The sequence below is a fragment of the Hemibagrus wyckioides genome, linkage group LG16 (assembly GCF_019097595.1).
Source record: "Hemibagrus wyckioides isolate EC202008001 linkage group LG16, SWU_Hwy_1.0, whole genome shotgun sequence".
NCBI classification, from domain to species: Eukaryota; Metazoa; Chordata; class Actinopteri; order Siluriformes; family Bagridae; genus Hemibagrus; species Hemibagrus wyckioides.
Window position 1 is genome coordinate 21,795,581 of NC_080725.1, and position 19,420 is coordinate 21,815,000.

A 19,420-nucleotide genomic window follows, 5' to 3' on the forward strand; every position below is an offset into this window, starting at 1 on the left:
ATGTTGGACATGGAGCTGCCAGGTAGGAGGCAAAGAGGAAGGCCAAAGAGGAGGTATATGGATGTAATAAATGAGGATATGAAGCTAGTGGGTGTAAGTGTTGAGGATGCAGAAGATAGGGATAGGTGGAGAGAGATGATTCGCTGTGGAGGCCCCTGAAGGGAAAAGCCAAAATAAGAAGAAGAACACAGACATTATTTTGATCAATTCCCGGACATGACTTTGATTCATTTCAGCATTTTATTTATTTTTACAATTTTTTGTGTATAAAGCTTCAATACACCATTGGTTTGAGACTTTTATTCCTCACAAATGAAGACTAATAGTGACATCTATGAGACTTTGTGAGTTTGATTGCAATTACTGGCGTAATCGTGTTACTTTCTTTATCAATATATTCTTTTGGCACTTTACTGAATAACTGTAAACAGGCATTATGGTAAGAATGCTGTGAATATTCTACACATTTGTATAGCTACTTTAAATTTCTAGTATTTAGTAATTTTTTGTTAGATTTTATTTGTTTTTGTTTTTTTGTTATATTTTGTACCCTTAAATTCTAGTTTGTAGTATTTTTTTGTTATATTTTTATTTTATTTTATTTTTATTTATTTATTACCATATTACTTTTGCTTGTGGATACTGTTGGAAGTTGTAAACCATTGTAGCCATTGGGATGAATAAAGTATCTATCTATCTATCTATCTATCTATCTATCTATCTGTCTGTCTGTCTGTCTGTCTGTCTGTCCTGATATCCACTCATAAATGTGCTATGATTAAGCCCTCAAGACAACAAAATGAACATATTATTGGGGTATTTTGGACCATTTTAATATAATTCATATATAAGTGAGGCCCTATTACCTTAAAGCACTAAAACACCCTTGGTTTATTCACATATTACTTGTAAAAAACAGAAAGAGTCTAAGAGTTGATTTGGTCAACTAGCTAGCATATCTGCACAGACTTACCGTTTGAATCTGGACTCTTCCAACATGGCGGACGGATTGACGTGTCGTAGTAATCCGCAACACTGTCCAATATGGCGGCGGCCGTCTTCTTCTCTGGGCTGGATTCGCGAAAGAAGAAAAACGCATCAGCTTCTGCGACGTGCGTGACGTCACAAACCCGGAAGTAAACAAGGTAAAGTGTGTAGAGCTCTCTCTAACAGGCCTGTTATTCTCTTAAATATATTTATCTTCTGCGAAAATAAAGAAGCTGACGAGACTCCGGTCGCTTTATACAAAGTTTGTAACTCTATTATTTATTTATTTTACTTTAAAAACATGCCGTTGTAAGCACGAGTCACCGCTCAGGCTTTATTTCTGTTTAACGGTACTGAGATCAAAATAAATGCACGAGACAGAATAATATCGGGGTTTTATCTCTATATTTTATCATTTTATGTGTTTTTTTTTTACCATGGAATCTGTATTAACTGTATGGTTTTAATCTATATATTTTTATCACCTTTATCTCCTTTATTGTTTTTATAAACAATTTAGATCTTCTTTATTGTTTTTCTCTAGATTATGTCCTCTGTGTGCCAATACTTTTGCACAGGACTGTATATTTTAGTTTATTATTATTATTATTATTATTATTGTTGTTGTTGTTGTTGTTTTTGTTGTTTTTAGTAATAGTTGTAGCTTAATTATTATTATTATTATTATTATTATTATTATTATTATTATATATATTTTTTTAGTAGTAATAGTAGTAGCTTTATTATTATTATTATTATTATTATTATTATTATTATTATTGTGGTTGTTATTAATATGCAATAATGATTTAAAAGTGGGTTGAACAGAATTGTAATCCGTCTTGTTGCCAGGTCATGATGCCCGCTCGGAGCAATTCAGTCGGTGGGGGAATCTCCAACAATAAAGTAAAATACTCCAGAGTAGCAGACAGTGATGAAGGGTACATCGATCTGCAGGTGAGGAGGAATAGCTCTGAACTGGAATTATAGTGGTTCCGTATGCTACTGATGCAGAGGATAAACATTAGGCTGAAAAACAACCCCTTTCAGTAATAAATGACTGTAGCTCATAATAATTCCCGTGTCTTTTCTCCCAGTTTAAGAGAAGTCCACCTAAAGTCCCGTACAAGGCCATCGCCCTGGCGACGTTTCTCTTCTTAGTGGGTTCGTTATTAATTATTATCGGTTCTCTGCTCCTCACCGGATATATTCATGTTGAGGTGAGTGAACAGAACATAAACATGCAGCTTAAGGAAATATATCAATCCCTCTCAGGATCCAGTGTGATACCTACAGTCATAACATTATGACCACCTGTGTCGGTCCAGCCAAAACAGCCCTGACCTGCACTGTGTATTCTGACCCCTGTCTATCAGAACCAGCATTAACTTCTTCAGCAGTTTGAGCAACAGTAGCTCGTCTGTTGGATCGGATCACACGGGCCAGCCTTCGCTCCCCACGTGCATCAGTGAACCTTGGCCGTCCATGACTCTGTTGCCGGTTCACCACTGTTCCTTCCCCCCACAAGAGCTGCAGTTTTGGAGATGCTCTGATCTAGTTGTCTATCCATCACAATTTGGCCCTTCATCAAACTCAAAGCTCAAATCCTTACACTTGTCCATTTTTCCTGCTTCTAACATCAACTTTGAGGACAAAATGTTGACTTGCTGCCTAATATATCCCACCCACTAACAGGTGCCATGATCAGGAGATCATCAGAGTTATTCACTTCACCTCTCAGTGGTCATAATGTTATGGCTGATTGGTGTACATATTATATATATTATATATATTCTTCACTCTGATTGGCCAGAAGGTTTTGATTCTCTCTCTAGCACATGGTGAAGTTTTCAGACAGAGAGAAACAGACAGAGAGAGGGACAAAGAGATATTAACAATAACTGAAGATCATTCCATGTTTTTATTCCCTCAGAATCCGGACCGGACGATTCCCGTCCTCATCATCGGGGTACTGGTCTTTCTCCCCGGCTTTTATCACCTCAGGATCGCCTTCTACGCCTCTAAAGGATACCGCGGCTATTCCTATGACGATATTCCAGATTTTGATGACTGATCCAGATCCTGATCCTGATCCACAGTGTTGCTCGAGCTGCATGACGCCTTTCGTTTCACTTCCTGCCTCTGAGCTCAGCGGAGCAGAGATTCGGGACGAGTCCGCTACGCAAAATAAATATTTACTTGGATATGCAAATTAGAGTTTAGGACTCCACACGAAAAGCCAAAAGAAATGCCTTTGTGTGTTACGTGCTGTGTTTTTATGTACCATGTGTCGTGTGACGTGAAAATAGTTACAAGGATAATAAACTGTTTTTTATGATATTGTTACAGTATGATATAAAAACAATACCTTTATAGAGCTGCTCACTTTCCCTGCTTATATTTACATGTTACGTGTAGCGTATCTACCACAGGGGTGATAACAGGGTTTTTAACAGGGCTGAGTGCAAAAGTTTGTGTTTTAAAGTGGAAAACTGGGGGGGGGGGTCTATTAAATAATAATAATATTATTATTATTATTATATGTTATGATAATTGTTGAGATAAAATCTTGAATTTTTTAAAAAAAAGAAATGATGAGAAATTATAAAGGAAAAATATAATAATATAATACAAATAATATAAAGATGTGTTACAGTATGCAATCACAATATTTTTCTTTTTTCAGGTATTGCTGATCTTGTGGTTTTTTTAAAAATAATATTTTTTTAAATAGAAGCAGCTCAGTGTTAAAATTTATTGTATTTTTTTACTAAATCACCAAAAGTGTCTGATTTATTATTATTATTATTATTATTATTATTATTATTATTATTATTATTATTATTATCATCACAATAAAAAATATTATAATTAATTCTTTTTTTAATTATTGGATTTTTTACCCTTTTCAGATATTATTATTTTTTAAATGATTTTTTTTACCCTTTTCAGTTTAAAGTAATTTATTTTTGTAGACATTAGACATTTTTTAAATTCGTTTTCCAAAAACTTTTCAATAATACAGTAATATTTTGCTAGATTAATATAAATATAAATCCTGATCCATATCGTGATATTTGTATCGTATTGTATCATATCGCCCCGCCCCCTTTTCCTCAACACTGCCCTGTTTAATTGACCTGAGAAACCAAACACACTCGATATTCTGAGATATTAATGCTCTTTGCTTAGGTTTTGTCTCGAGGGTGCCAAAACTTTTGCATTCAACCATAGCTGAACAATGAAATAAACGACTGTATACAAAAGTATTGGCACCCCATCTACCTCATCAGTCAGGACAAAGAGAGAGCACCGAACCAGTGCTGAGCAGCTTATTAAATAAATAAATAAATAAATATGTCTTAATATCTTCTCTCTGTCTCTCTCTTTTTCCCTCTATCTGTCTGTCTCTCATTTTCTCTTTCGCTCCCCCCTATTTCTTTCTCTGTCTCTTTCTCTCTCTGCCTCTCTCTCTCTGTCTGTCTGTCTGTCTCTGTCTGTCTCTCTCTCTCTCTCTCTGTCTGTCTGTCTCTCTCTCTTTCTCTCTCTGTCTGTCTGTCTGTCTGTCTGTCTCTTTCTCTCTCACTCTGTCTCTCTGTCTGTTTGTCTCAAAGAGAGGGCACTAAACCAGTGCTGAGCACCTTAATAATTAATTAATTAATTAAATAATAAATACATACACACACGCTTTCTGTTAATCTCCCTGCAATTTCTAATTGAAAAACTAAATAATATCAGGTCTGTAGCGCCATCTAGTGGCACAAAGTGTCTACAGTAGAAATGAACTTTAACTTTATATATATATATCTTCAAATTCGGTTGTTTTTTCTGACACACCAGCATCATGCCTTTCTGTTAGAACTGAACCCATCACTTCCAGCTACACCTTTATATTTCAATCACACTCTCATTAAGGCACGTGGTTTAGATCCAAACTCATGACCTGATCTAATATTCTCCTCTGTTTTGATGAATGGTTGTCACGTGCTCCTAATTCTGTTCATTAAAATAAAACAAATCAGTTCATTAATACGAGGACAGTGTGGCTAAAGTTAGCGCAAACCTTTATATTTTAATCTGGGTTTATTTTTGTTTTATAGTTAATTTCTAAAGAAGATAGAAATTGAGGTCAGTGGACAGCAGGTGTAACTGCTCTGAAATCATCTCTCTCTCTCTCTCTCTCTCTCTCACACACACACACACACACACTCACACCCTTTCCTGGTTTAGTTGATGAGGGTGTGTGCGCGTGTGCGTGTCCTCGAGGACACAGAACACACACAGAGTGCGACACCGAGTCTCACGGGCATGTCGAGAACTCCGAGCTGATCCGAGTTTCCGTGGAATCGTTTCCCGGCTTTAAAAAACATCTAAAAACAAACAATTTACTCGCCAAATAAATTTATCTGATTTTTTCGTTCTGCTTTAAGTTGGATGGTGAGTGTGGAAGAGTGGGAAGCAGAACCGGCTCGCGACCGAGAAGGAGCAGCGCGTGCAGCCGGACTGCAGGAATAAGACCAATAATAATAACAACAACAGCAATGAAGAGGACTTGTGGCACATTTTTACACTTTTAAACACCGAAAACGAGGCTGCTGTGAGGATTGATCTCATGCACGCGTAAGTACGTGTTATTACTACAGAGTTCACGACTTTATAACGTAGCTATAACGACTCTAATCTACTCTAATGCATCCTTTACTGCAATGTGCACGAGCGCAGTTTTTATACACTAACTTTTAGATAGACATATGACTACTAGTATTTGTGTATCTATAATAAATGTTTACTACAATTAATGATTATTACTATTATTATTATTTTATTATTATTATTAGTGGTAGTAGTAGTTTTTAATTGATTATTTATTTATTTATTTATTTATTTGCACATTGGTCGCATTGTTCTGTATCAGGTTTCACCAAGCTGCATTTAAAGGTACAACAGGTCCTAAAGGTCCATCCACAAACCTTAGATCATCTTTAAAAAGTTAATAAATACATAAAAGGTCTCTAAAAGGTAGCTAAAAGGTACAAAACCTACACCAAGGATCAGGAAAAGTAGACTTTTAGTGTGTTTATGTCTGACAGAGTGTACTGAAATAAAGGACGTAAAGTGCACAGTTTAAAGCTACAAAAGTTCCTGAAGATCCAGGAGGTGAGAAATAATGTACTAAAGCTTAAAAACATTCCCGCTTGTTTGCCAGCTTTATCTCTGAGTACTTATTTTAATTAAAAATAATATAAATAAAGATATAAAATTATTCATTATCTTGTGATATACATACAGGAGCTTAAGAATGATGTTCCTTTAGAGCTTTAGTTAAATGTACAGCACACACACACACACACACACACACACACACACACACAGGTAAAAGTTCTCAGGTAAAAGCTACTAAAGGTACCAAAGACTTGATCATCATGTTACCACACCAGCTTGGAGGAGAATTACAGTTCAGTCCTTTTTTTATTTCTGCGAGTTTTTTGGGATTGAATTTTAATTATTTTGTTAAAAATCCAGAATCTGAATATCAGGAACCGATTCAGGAACCGAAATGGTTCTTGTCTTTGCCGTTTTTATTAATTAGACTGAAATGGAGGGATTCTGAGAAACTAAAAGTGTGGACTGGATAAAATGGCATCTGAAGTGATTAGCACTTTGGCTTTTTGTGTGTATAAAGGTATTATTATTATGTAATAAACTCTTATTATTATTATTATTATTATTCAGGGTAAGGATGCAATAAATCAATAAGCGCAATAAAAAACCCATCATCACAAACCTTTATCGCTTCCTAGAAATGGACGCCTAGGCCCTGATGGGTCTCAGGTGACAGTCATGAGGAAAGAATTTGCTAAAAACATCAGGAAGACGTTCTGGAGGTTCAGATTCAGATGCTGGAGGAGATACAGGAGAGAACTGTCTGAGAGTACAGGAAGAAGGAGAGGAATTAATTTGCCAGAGATATGACAAAGACTGGTGTTAGAGGTCTGAGAAGAAGAAGAAGTAGTGTTAGCACGTTAGCATGTCCAGCGCCATCACAGCTAGTCATACATAGATCTAAACAAATAAGCTTACAGTTTTTTACTTGCTTGAAGGTAACAGGACTAACCGGGAATCTTTAACTCTAAATGTGACGTAGTTCTGACACTGGAGACTCCTTCTATAAATAAACTTCTCCTTAAACAAAGCTTCAGCATGTGAAGCATATCAACCTTTATACACGTTATTTTTCTTCTGTTGATCCCAATAAACGAACTGTTACTATGGAAACCATGAGGTATTAATATAAAGTAACCAGCAATATTTGTGTGTCTGAGGAACGTAATCAACCAATCAGAATCGAGTATTCATAAACACTCGGGAGAATTTATCGATCATATTTCCAAAATGGTGTTTTTGAGAGCACCGAAGCGCTCTGTGGGAAAGAAAAGTGCAGGCCGTTCGAAACCCTGTGATTAGCGAGGGAACTTCACCAAAAAAACCCACCCTCCATCATCACTCATCAATCAGCCCGGTGCCTGAAAGCCTCCCTGAGCTCTAATCATGAGCGGGGAAGCTGTTTGGGATGGGGTTTATTTTACATGAAATATTCATTAACGTGAATGGACGAGAGCATTATGGACATATGGCTGTAACGTGAGCTCGTGCTTGATGAGCCGGACCGCAGAGATCTCGTTTAAAGCCTCAGAGGTTTGCTCGGAGCGGAGCTTGTAAGACGGGGTGAAGTCTTATGATCTTATAATACATATATTCGTTATTATAATAAAAATTGTGGATGAATCTATTTACAGGCTTAAAATATTCTTTTTTGAAGATACAGAGTTTTCGTGAAGAGCTGGAAGTTTAATTGTAATCAGTGTACACCGATCAACCATAACATTATGACCACCTGCCTACTATTGTGATGGTCCCCATTTTGATGCTAAAACAGTCCTGAAACCTCGAGGCATGGACTCAGATCGTTTAAGTTGCGAGGTTGGGTCTCCATGGGCTTAAAGGATACTTTTAGATAGATACTGACCACTGCAGACTGGGAACACCCCACAAGAGCTGCAGTTTTGGAGATGCTCTGATCCAGTGGTCTATCCGCCTTCACAATTTGGCCCTTTTGGTCAAACTCGCTCAAATCCTTACGCTTGTCCATTTTTCCTGCTTCTAACACATCAACTTTGTGGACAAAATGACTTGCTGCCTGACAAGTTGACTTGCTGCCTAATATATCCCACCCACTAACAGGTGCCATGATGAGGAGATCATCAGTCTTATTCACTTCACCTGGCACCGGTCATAATGTTATGCCTGATTAGTGTATATATCATATATATTCTCCATTCTGATTGGCCAGAAGGTTTTGATTCTCTCTCGCAGTAGTCCAGCAGCACACTGTAAAGCGGAGGGAGTAACAAAGCAACTAATCAAAGAAATATCATAATGAACAATAGAATAATAGAGTTCATGCGGCTTGAATAGGAGGAGTGGATCGAAACTAAACAGGAAACAGGTGAGCTGGAATTCAGGTGAGTGACAGAGTAGGACTAAAATCCGGACTGGATCAGGATCCGGTACTGGTTTCTGGATCGGTGGTGGGATCAGGTGACTAACTAACTAACAATAAACAAATCAGGAATTGAAACGAAAAGTTAAGGAAATTACAGTTTAGGTTAGAACAAGTTTTCCCAAGAACACTTTCTGAACAGTTCTAGTGTTTTTTTTTGGGGGGGACGACGACTCATTCGGTGTCGGTTTTAGTGACAGGATTAGCGGTGCTTAGCTCAAAATTATATATATGCGGAGATTTAATCTTCTAAACTTTATAACCTATCATTTCTTTCAATTCTACATTTCTGTAAAGCTCCTTTGGGACAATGTCCATTGTTAAAAGCGCTATACAAATAAACTGAACTGTAGGAGGACGTAAATTTCATTTTTTTATCAAGGTGGGCTTGGTGTTTATAAGACATGTTATCTTATGACTTCATGCAAATTCCCAACCGTTTCAGACTTTAAATTTATACAAATGTCCGGTGATATCAGGTTGAGGAAGATATGAAATGTTGAAGGAGGTTCAGTGGCTCTTCTGATTCAACCGTATCATTGTTCCGTCAGTAGGGCAGCAATTTAGGAAACGTCATAAAAACATTGGGAAGTACAATTTGAACTCAAACGATTATAATTAAGGTGAAAACGTACGTAAAAAGTTACGAAGATTGTGATTATTGGTCAGGATTCCAGTTCGTAACTTTTTCTTAGAACGTAATACGTATGGATTCAAACAAAATCCAAGCACTTCTGCGTTAGTTTTGTTGAATTCGTGTAAGATAAACACTCTGGGAAATGCTCAGTCTTCAGAAAATGAGTCTGAAAAGTTGGAAAGTTCGGAGTCGGGGGCGGAGTTAGATTTTGTAGCTTTTCTTATGACTTTGTTGATATGAATTTAAAGAAAACTCTCTAGATCTTTATCTAACTTCTGATTTTGTTCAAATTACTTTTGAGGTCAGGTTGATATGTTAGATTTCAAATCTTTGGATTGGAATGAATAAAATCTTACATATTAGTGTAGAAATTTGGGGGAGATGAAGCTGAATTTTGTGAATTTGGTCTCACTCTGTCGAATTGAAACGTTAAGTTATGAAGGTTTGATTTTCAGGTTAGTGAATTTCTCCATTCGTATGAAATCCAACACAAAACTTCGCCTTTGTTTCATTGAATTCCTTCAAATTTCTAATGAGGAAACAAGCTGATTTTTAGTAGCTCGGTCGCGCAAAAGCTGATGCGTCTGAATAGATAGTGTTTAGATTAGAGGCTGAAACGTTTGCTTCTATACCTTAGTTCATATGAAATTAATCAAAATTCCAGTCACATTTTTTTTTAGAATAGTCTGGTTTTGGTACATTGGCGTCACATTTGCAAATTTATTCCAACTCAAATAACCTGAATTAAATTGGAACTAGAGGTGGGATTAAGAGATTCATTTTTTTCATACTTTTTCCTCATAAAATTATACTTCTCATAAGCTTCTAAATGACTTCGTAGCTGAAACTGTTCAAAACACGATTCTTGAAAGTCCACAGATCACATCGCTGTCATAAACCCAACACACCTTTATACACACACACACACACACAGTCAGAGCTCGGTCACTTCCTCGTCAGACTTACAGCCGTCCTTCCAGGGTTTAATAAATGACAAAGTGACAAGGTGACAAATCTCAGGGTGTTAACACATACATACACACGTACACATACACACACAAACACACACACACACACATGCTATGGAGATCAGGGTGTGATCTCAGTGGTAGAGACAGATTTGTTTGCATTTCCCTCCCCTCTGTTAGTACAATTTCCATGTTGTGGAAGTCAGCCTTGTTGTGTCCACGTATAAGGAGATGATTCCTTCACAACTCTGTGCTTTTACACCTTTCAGTCCTTTCACTCAAGTTGAATCAGAGGAAATTTGATTCTTTTGCCTTGAGTCTGGTAGCGTACTGCATATAATTAAAAAACCAAAAGAAAATGCTTGACAAAAATAATAAATAAATAAAATAAAAAGTATACAGCATGTTTCATTCACTTTCTGTAGGTGAGTCGACTCAGAATCAAATCACTAACTCTATAGAATTCACTCATAAATGTATCAAGATCCATGCAAAACACTGAGCATGTTTGGTTCACCTCCTGTAAGTGAGTCGATTCAAATCATTTTCACCGTAAAGTTCACTCTGAAGTGGACTAAGGCCATGAAAAACCTTCAGCATGTTTAAATCACTTAGTGCAGGTGAGTCGATTCAGAGTTGAATCACATCCTCACATTAGTAAATCAAGGCAATGCACAACATTACAGCATGTTTGATTCACTCCCTGTAGGTGATTCAACTCAGAGTCGAATCAGTTTCTCTGTAAAGTTCATTCTGAAGTGAACCGAGGCCACAAAACACAAGCAGCATGTTTAATTCACTTCCTGTAGGTGAGTCGAATCACTTCATCACTAGAGATCACTCATAAGTAGATTGAGGCCATGCACAACATTACAGAATGTTTGATTCACTTTCTGAAGGTGAGTCGATTCAGAGTCCGAGTTCACTTATAAATGGATCGACCTGAGAGGGATTTCCTAAAGAACCCACCACTGGTTCTATTCAGACAGATGAACTTTTCCAATTACTGATTCAGATCTATCTAATCTCTTCTCCAGAGAACAATCCACTAATCTCTCTCTCTCTCTCTCTCCACTAATCTCTGTTATGAGACTTTTCTAGCCGTTTCTTGTTTCTTGTGTCCATCTGCCTGTAGCATCTGTTTGGGTCAGGAAAGGCCAAACGGAACTGGCACAGTAAACGGGTTAGCCTTTCTTTCTGGCCCCAGACAAATCAATGCTTTGCCCATCATTATTAAATCTGAGAACATGATCATGAACCCAGTTGGACATTAAACACCAGCCGTCTGTTTCCGCTTTTCTGCACACAAACGCAGTTAGTGGCTAGCGCTAGCTCTCTCAGCACGCGTTAGCGCCTGTGCCTCTGTGTTCATGGGTAAACGTGGGACCAGCGGGTTGCCATGGAGATTACGGCTTCAGGGGGCTAAAGTAAAGCGACCCCACATTTGTGTGTGTGTTTTGTTTGCCTTTTGTGCTCAGAGTCTTTCAAGTAGCTCTTGTAGTTAGCTGTTGTTTATGGCGTTATGGCTTTAAGACCCCACCTCACCCTACCCACCTCGCTTTCAAGGAGATTTTACTGATTAGCGCCTGGACTAGAGGTCTGAGGTTAAAAGCACTAAAACTACTAAGAACACTGATTTATGTTTAAATTTTTTTAATGGCATATAATCACAATTTTCAAAAATATCACATTTAAAATAACAACAGGATCTCCAGGACAGAATTAAATCAATTAGACAAAATACTATCCTGCATTATTATTTAAACAAATACACTGTTTAATACGTTACATAAAATTCTTAGCTAAGATAACTCTACGCTGTATCTACTGATGCATGCTAGCATTGTGTATTTATTATCGCTAGCTGTTGAGGCCATGTACAACATTACTGCATGTTTGATTCACTTCCTGTAGGTGAGTCGATTCATATTTGAATCTCTTCCTCACTAGAGTTCACTCATAAGTGAATCGAGCCCATGGACAACATTACTGCATATTTGATTCACTTCCTGTAGGTGAGTCGATTCAGAGTCGAATCAGTTTCTCTATAGAGTTCACTCATATGTGAATCGAGGGCATGGACAACATTACTGGTTGTTTGATTCACTTCTTGTAGGTGAGTTGATTCAGATTTGAATAATTCCTTCACTAGACTTTACTCATAAGTGAATCCAGGCCATGGACAACATTACTGCATATTTGATTCACTACCTGTAGGTGAGTCGATTCAGAGTCAAATCACTTTTTCACAAGTGTTCACTCATAAGTGAATCAAGGCCATGGACAACATAACTGCATGTTTGATTCACTACCTGTAGGTGAGTCGATTCAGAGTCAAATCACTTTTTCACAAGCGTTCACTCATAAGTGAATCCAGGCCATGGACAACATAACTGCATGTTTGATTCAATTCTTGTAGGTGAGTCGATTCAGAGTCAAATCACCTTCTCCATAGAGTTCACTCATAAGTGAATCGCGGCCATGAACAACATTACTGCATATTTGATTGACTTCCTGTATGTGAGTCGATTCAGAGTCAAATCACCTTTTCGATAGAGTTCAATCATAAGTGTATCGAGGCCATTTACAACATCATTGCATATTTGATTCACTTCTTGTAGGTGAGTTCATTCAGAGTCGAATCAGTCTCTCCATGGAGTTCACTCTGAAGTGGATCAAGGCCACAAAAGGTGATTCGATTTAGAATCAGAGTTCGCTTATAAATGGATCGACTCAATGATCCTGATGAATGACGGAATCATTTCTCAGACTTTCCAGAGATTGTAGAAAACGTTTAGCTTTATTTGAACTAGCCAATCACGGCAAGCCGTTCAGTTCCGCATCACATGACATTCACAAGTACGTTAACGTTGTATATAAAGATCAGATCAAAAGCACAATGTATTGTGATGTGACATTTAGCTCAGTATTGATGTTTTATGGTTATAAAGCACGGCCCTGATGGGACATACAATGGAAAGAAAAAAACAAACAAACAAACAAACAAAAACAAGAAAACAAAAGGAAAAAGAGAAAAAATAAACAGATCTGAAGGCTAATATCTGAAGCTCACAAAAGCTCACAATAGTGTGTAAACATTCATGCAGAGAGACACCGTGATGATCCATAACCCTGACACACACACACACACACACCTTTGTTCCTGTTAGCTAGCTTACAGCTTTCTCTTGATCTTCAGCAGCACACGGCCGTCAGACAGACTGTGTTTGCTTTCAGGACTTTGGCCTTAAACAGTGTTATAAACTCCGAGTCAGGAACATGACCACGGCTTCCAGATATGGTGGAGTGCAAAAGTTTGTCGCTCTCTTTCTTTCTTTCTTTCTTTCTTTCTTTCTTTCTTTCTTTCTTTCTTTCTTTCTTTCTTTCTTTCTTTCTTTCTTTCTTTCTTTCTTTCTTTCTTTCCTCCCCATCACTCCCTCCCTCCCTCCCTCCCTCTCTTTCTTTCCTTCATTTGGACTTTTTCTTGCTCAGCCTCTCAGACTGAGATTCGAGATTTTGCATAAGGAAAACAGCACACTAACCAAACCCTGGAGTAAAACGTCGGCCTGCAGGTGAAGGGAAAACCTCTCAGGTCATGTTAGGAACAGATTTCTCTCTGGAGTTATGAGTAAAGCTGTGTTAGTGTCCTGCAGCGTGACGGACATGTGCTGGACATGACTGAGTGTTGATACAGTCGGGAGCGACACCGGTCATGTGTCAGGGTCAGACTCGAGATGTGAGGTGACATCATCCCCTCTGTCCTGCAGCTCATTTGAATAGCTATGAAATGGAAATGAGGCCAGAGTTTGAGTCAGGGCCTGGTCACATGGTCACTCTTTTCCTTAAGCTGTTTAAATGTCATGTTTCTGTACTTTTTTATTACACGACATACAGTGACCACTGACTCTTCATTTAACTGCAATTATGGCTTTAACTGGCTAATTCTTTAATGTTGTGGTTTAAAATGTAGACGCTAGAGCTTTTTATATTCACTAATTACTGTATAAAACACTCCAATAATATCTCGCCAATATTAATACTGCATACGTCTGTTCAAAACAGATCTATTTTTAATGTAAATAGCAGAGAATATACACAACAATGGACATTAATGTCTAGACTTTTTCTTTCTTTCTTTATCTCATTCATTCCCTCCTTCCTTCCTCTCCCTACCTTCTTCCTTCCATCCTTCCTTCCTTCCTTCCTTCCTTCCCTTTTCCCTCCTTCCTTCCTCTCCCTAGCTTTTTCCTTCCTTCCTTCCTTCCTTCCTTCCTTCCGTCTTTCCCCTCCTTTTTTCCCTCCTTCTTTCCTCTCCCTAGCTCTTTCCTTCCTTCTTTCCTTCCTTCCTACCTTACAAATCTACAGAAAATCAGCTCTAATTGTAAAGAATCTCTAAACTCCTCTGAATCTCACAGACTTTGATTTTGTCTTTATTTCTGTGAGCACAAAATGTCAGAGAATAAAAGATTAACATTAAAAATGCAGAGTTGTTGAAACAGTAACAGATATTCAGTGAAACCTGACGGTAAATAAGTCTGAAGCTGGCTGGTTTTTTCGCTGTGGGACTTGGTTGCTGAAATAGTTTGCATTTCTGCTGTAATTGCGAGCGCGAGTCCTGCAGATGATTCACTCAGAGTTGTTTATTCTTCCTCGTGCAACACAAACATGCTTATTAAACAACGACTGGACGATCCAGTTATTCTGACTATCAATAATAATCCTTTTAATTATGGCTTTGTTTTGGAATATGTTATCGTTTCCATAGTAACGGCTTACTGACAGCAGGGATAAGTTACCTGATTAAAAAACCTGCCTAATTGTTGATATGGTGGATTTTCTTTAACGTTTATGGAAGGAATCTTCAGTGTCAGAGGTTCAGTTTGGTCTCACATCTTCAGGACAGATATATATATATATATATTTATTTATTTATTATTTATATATTTTACAAATCATACATGTAATAATGTGTCATTTGACTGTTTTTGCTTGTGAGGAAGAAATGTTTATATTTTGTTTATATTATTATTTTGTGTGATTATATTTTGTTTTCATAAATTAGAGCGAACGTCTCGATTTTTGTCGGAAGGGTGTACAAACTTTTGCACTCAAGGCTCTATTTACAAAAAAAAAGGGTAATATAATTTTGGCAAAATTGTGAAGGAAGGAAGGAAGGAAGAAAGAAAGAAAGAAAGAAAGAAAGAAAGAAAGAATGATTCAGTAATTGTCAGAAAGAAAGAAAGAAAGAAAGAAAGAAAGATTCAGTAATAGTCAGAAAGAGATAAATAACCAAAGAAAGAAAGAAAGAAAGAAAGAAAGAAAGAAGCGGGGAGGCAAGGAAAGAAAGAAAAGCAAGGAAAAAAGGAAGGAAGGCAAAGAAAGAAAGAAAGAAAGAAAGAAAGAAAGAAAGAAAGAAAGAAAGAAAGAAAGAAAGAAAGGAAGGAAGGAAGGAAGGAATGAGGCAAAAATGAAAGAAAGAAAGAAAGAAAGAAAGAAAGAAAGAAAGAAAGAAAGAAAGAAAGAAAGAAGCGGGGAGGCAAGGAAAGAAAGAAAAGCAAGGAAAAAAGGAAGGAAGGAAGGAAGGAAGGAAGGCAAAGAAAGAAAGAAAGAAAGAAAGAAAGAAAGAAAGAAAGAAAGAAAGAAAGAAAGAAAGAAGCGGGGAGGCAAGGAAAGAAAGAAAAGCAAGGAAAAAAGGAAGGAAGGAAGGAAGGAAGGCAAAGAAAGAAAGAAAGAAAGAACGGAGGGATGGAGGAAGGCAAGGAAAGAAAGAAAAGCAAGGAAAAAAGGAAGGAAGGAAGGCAAAGAAAGAAAGAAAGAAAGAAAGAAAGAAAGAACGGAGGGATGGAGGAAGGCAAGGAAAGAAAGAAAAGCAAGGAAAAAAGGAAGGAAGGAAGGAAGGAAGGAAGGAAGGAAGGAAGGCAAAGAAAGAAAGAAAGAAAGAAAGAAAGAAGGGAGGGATGGAGGAAGGCAAGGAAAGAAAGAAAAGCAAGGAAAAAAGGAAGGAAGGAAGGAAGGAAGGAATGAGGCAAAAGAAAGAAAGAAAAAAAGAAAGAAAGAAAAAGAAAGAAAGAAAGAAAGAAAGAAAGAGAAAGAAAGAAAGAAAGAAAGAAAGAAAGAAAGAAAGAAAGAAAGAAAGAAAGAGTAATGTTTGATCATGTTTGTTTCTCAGGTAAGGAGATGTGAGAGAGGTTGATGATGATGATGATGATGATGATGGCACTGAAGGAGTTTCCTGGAGTTCTGATTGCTGCGCTGCTCTGTGCTGTTGGTGAGTAATGATGAAGAATGATGAAGATATCTAGTTACAGGATGAAGATGTGATGTAATTAGATGAGGAGATGATCAGTGTGTTCTCTGTGTTAGTTGGAGTTGGAGGTCAGCGTCCTGCCTTGAGGGTGAAACAGGGCAGTTCTGTGCTGCTGAATTGCCCCTTCAGCCCTCCGGTGGAGAAGGTTTCCTTCGCGCCGCTGCACATGGTGGAATGGGTGCGCCGGGATTACGACATTCCCATCCTCATGAAGTTCGGAGCACACGCACCACGAGTCCATCCCAGATACGAAGGTGAGCTTCTCAGAGTGGACCAACATGACTGACCCAGATATCTTCAACTGAACATCTGTGAGGGAGGGAGGGAGGAGGAATGGATGGAGGAGGAATAGACAGAGGAGGAATAGATGGAGGAAAGAAAGAAAGAAAGAAAGAAAGAAAGAAAGAAAGAAAGAAAGAAAGAAAGAAAGAAAGAAAGAAAGAATAAGGGAAGGAAGAAAGTGATAGTGGGAGGAAGGAAGGAAGGTGGGAGGGAGTGAGTGAGTGAGTGAAAGAAAGAAAGAAAGAAAGAAAGAAAGAAAGAAAGAAAGAAAGAAAGAAAGAAAGAAAGAAAGAAAAAGGGAAGGAAGAAAGCGATGGAGGGAAGCTGGAAGGAAGGAAGGATCAAAGGAACAAAGAAATGAAGGAAAGAAAGAAAAGAGGAAGGAAGGAAGGAAGGAAGGAAGGAAGGAAGGAAGGAAGGAAGGAAGAATAAAAGAATGATGTATATCCATACAACCTCAGGGGGACAAAAACCTATGTACAGTGGAGTCTTAGTAGAGTCCTAGTGGAGTCTTAGTGGAGTCTTAGTGGAGTCCTAGTGGAGTCTTAGTGGAGTCTTAGTGGAGTCCTAGTGGAGTCTTAGTGGAGTCCTAGTGGAGTCTTAGTGGAGTCTTAGTGGAGTTTTCAGTACTGTGCGCTCTCCCAGTCTCCACATTGTGTGTAGTCGTGTGTTAAACACCATTCCAGAACATTCCATACTTTCCATATGTGTGCCCCCCCACCTGTAGTCATAAAGCACTTTATTCATTATGCTAATCTAGCTAGCTGATAATGTTAGACAAACGTGTACACAGTTAGCGAGTTATCCTCCCTAAAGTTCCAGTCATGTAAATTAATTACCCGGAAGGGGGCTTTACTAGCGCTCCCGCTGTGTAGCTGCTTTGCTAATCCCGAGTCGCTGTAACCGTACACTTCCGTGCCTCGCGTTTCCTCCGTCTCATTACATCATTGTGAGCCTCGAGGCCGTGGCACAAAGGCGGCGTATGAATAGGATACCTGAGTCAACGGCTAGCGAGCTGAGCTTGTGCTTAAAAAGGCACACAATGGCGCTAATGTGAAGGAGACGGCCGGCTGCCATGGTTACGAGCGGGGTCTGAGTGCCATCCCGCCCTTTAGCTCGAGGGGGTTTGACCTCACGACCTTTCATTAGCCGAGAGAAAGATTTCATTAGCTCTCGGCGTCGGCGTGGCACATCTGCCCGGTTTCCGGGACGATTCAGGAAGGAATGTCAGCCGTCCAGGAAGGAAGGTTTTAACACGGCTAACATTGCTAGCACGTGTAGCGTGAAAATATTAATGGTTGGAATGCATGGTTTAAGTGTCACTGGAGCGATGTTTTAAGCCCAGGGGGATGTTCCCTGCCTCTGGTTTCAGATGATTGCTCGTGATTTTCATGTGATTTCCATTTCCTCAAGCGCACTGCAAATCGCTCGCTGTCCAAAACCCACAGGACGTGATGATGCTGAATAAAGAGCTGGTCAGAGACTGATGGAACTCGTCCACTTACATCGTTTAAATAATTACACCACTTCCTGTAATCCGCGCAGAAATTCCTTTCTATTCCACAAGAGTAGTGTCTCAGTCTCCGTCTCAGTCACAGTCTCCGTCTCAGTCTCCATCTCAGTCATAGTCTCCGTCTCAGTCACAGTCTCCGTCTCAGTCTCTGTCTCAGTCACAGTCTCCGTCACAGTCTCCGTCTCAGTCACAGTCTCCGTCTCAGTCTCCGTCTCTGTCACAGTCTCCGTCTCAGTCTCTGTCTCAGTCACAGTCTCCGTCTCTGTCACAGTCTCCGTCTCAGTCACAGTCTCCGTCTCAGTCTCTGTCTCAGTCACAGTATCCGTCACAGTCTCCGTCTCAGTCACAGTCTCCGTCTCCGTCTCTGTCACAGTCTCCGTCTCAGTCACAGTCTCCATCTCAGTCACAGTCTCTGTCTCAGTCTCCATCTCAGTCATAGTCTCCGTCTCAGTCACAGTTTCCGTCTCAGTCTCCGTCTCCGTCTCTGTCTCAGTCACAGTCTCCGTCACAGTCTCCGTCTCTGTCACAGTCTCCTTCTCCGTCACAGTCTCCGTCACAGTCTCCGTCTCAGGCACAGTCTCCGTCTCTGTCACAGTCTCCGTCTCTGTCTCAGTCACAGTCTCCGTCTCTGTCACAGTCTCCGTCTCAGTCACAGTCTCTGTCACAGTCTCCGTCTCAGTCACAGTCTCCGTCTCAGTCTCCATCTCAGTCATAGTCTCCGTCTCCGTCTCAGTCTCCGTCTCTGTCACAGTCTCCATCTCAGTCTCTGTCTCAGTCACAGTGTCCGTCACAGTCTCCGTCTCTGTCACAGTCTCCGTCTCAGTCACAGTCTCCTTCTCCGTCACAGTCTCCGTCTCAGTCCACTTCCTGCGGTGAGAAAAATGAGAGTTTATATTAAAGTCAGGATGGTAAATCACCGTGGGAACGGCGTCGTGTCTCTCCAACAGTGCAGAGTGCTGGGGTTCATTCCTCCTGTCATCTTTAATATGCTGAGGGTACGATTCCCACCACCACCACCATGTGGGCGGAGCTTCCATCAATCTCACTGTGCTGTTTCTTTCTTTCTTTCTTTCTTTCTTTCTTTCTTTCTTTCTTTCTTTCTTTCTTTCTTTCTTTCTTTCTTTCCTTTCCTTCCTTCCTTCCTTCCTTCCTTCTTTCCTTCTTT

At 39.1% G+C, this 19,420-nt stretch overlaps 2 protein-coding genes across 5 annotated transcripts in view; both read left to right on the forward strand.

Annotated features, from left to right (window-relative positions):
• Positions 1-1,120: 1,120 nt before the first annotated feature.
• On the forward strand, positions 1,121-3,327 carry tmem230a (transmembrane protein 230a). 2 transcript variants are annotated; one of them, XM_058411186.1, is made up of 4 exons: positions 1,121-1,145; positions 1,840-1,944; positions 2,085-2,207; positions 2,921-3,327. In XM_058411186.1, the coding sequence occupies exons 2-4, from the start codon at positions 1,843-1,845 to the stop codon at positions 3,059-3,061; spliced, it is 366 nt and encodes a 121-aa protein (XP_058267169.1). In that variant the 5' UTR covers positions 1,121-1,145; positions 1,840-1,842; the 3' UTR covers positions 3,062-3,327. The 2 variants fall into 2 exon arrangements, with proteins under 2 accessions (XP_058267169.1, XP_058267168.1); XM_058411185.1 differs by having other exon boundaries at positions 1,127-1,249.
• Positions 3,328-5,216: 1,889 nt separating this feature from the next.
• igsf9a (immunoglobulin superfamily, member 9a) overlaps positions 5,217-19,420 on the forward strand; it is a 37,384-nt gene continuing 23,180 nt past the window's right edge. For 2 of the 3 annotated variants that reach the window (XM_058411700.1, XM_058411702.1), the window contains exons 1-3: positions 5,217-5,607; positions 16,323-16,421; positions 16,517-16,714. In XM_058411700.1, coding sequence (XP_058267683.1) covers positions 16,346-16,421; positions 16,517-16,714 — 274 coding nt within the window. In that variant the 5' untranslated portion in view covers positions 5,217-5,607; positions 16,323-16,345. Of the gene's footprint in view, positions 5,612-16,322; positions 16,422-16,516; positions 16,715-19,420 lie in introns of all 3 variants that reach the window. The other variant, XM_058411701.1, reaches the window with a different exon arrangement.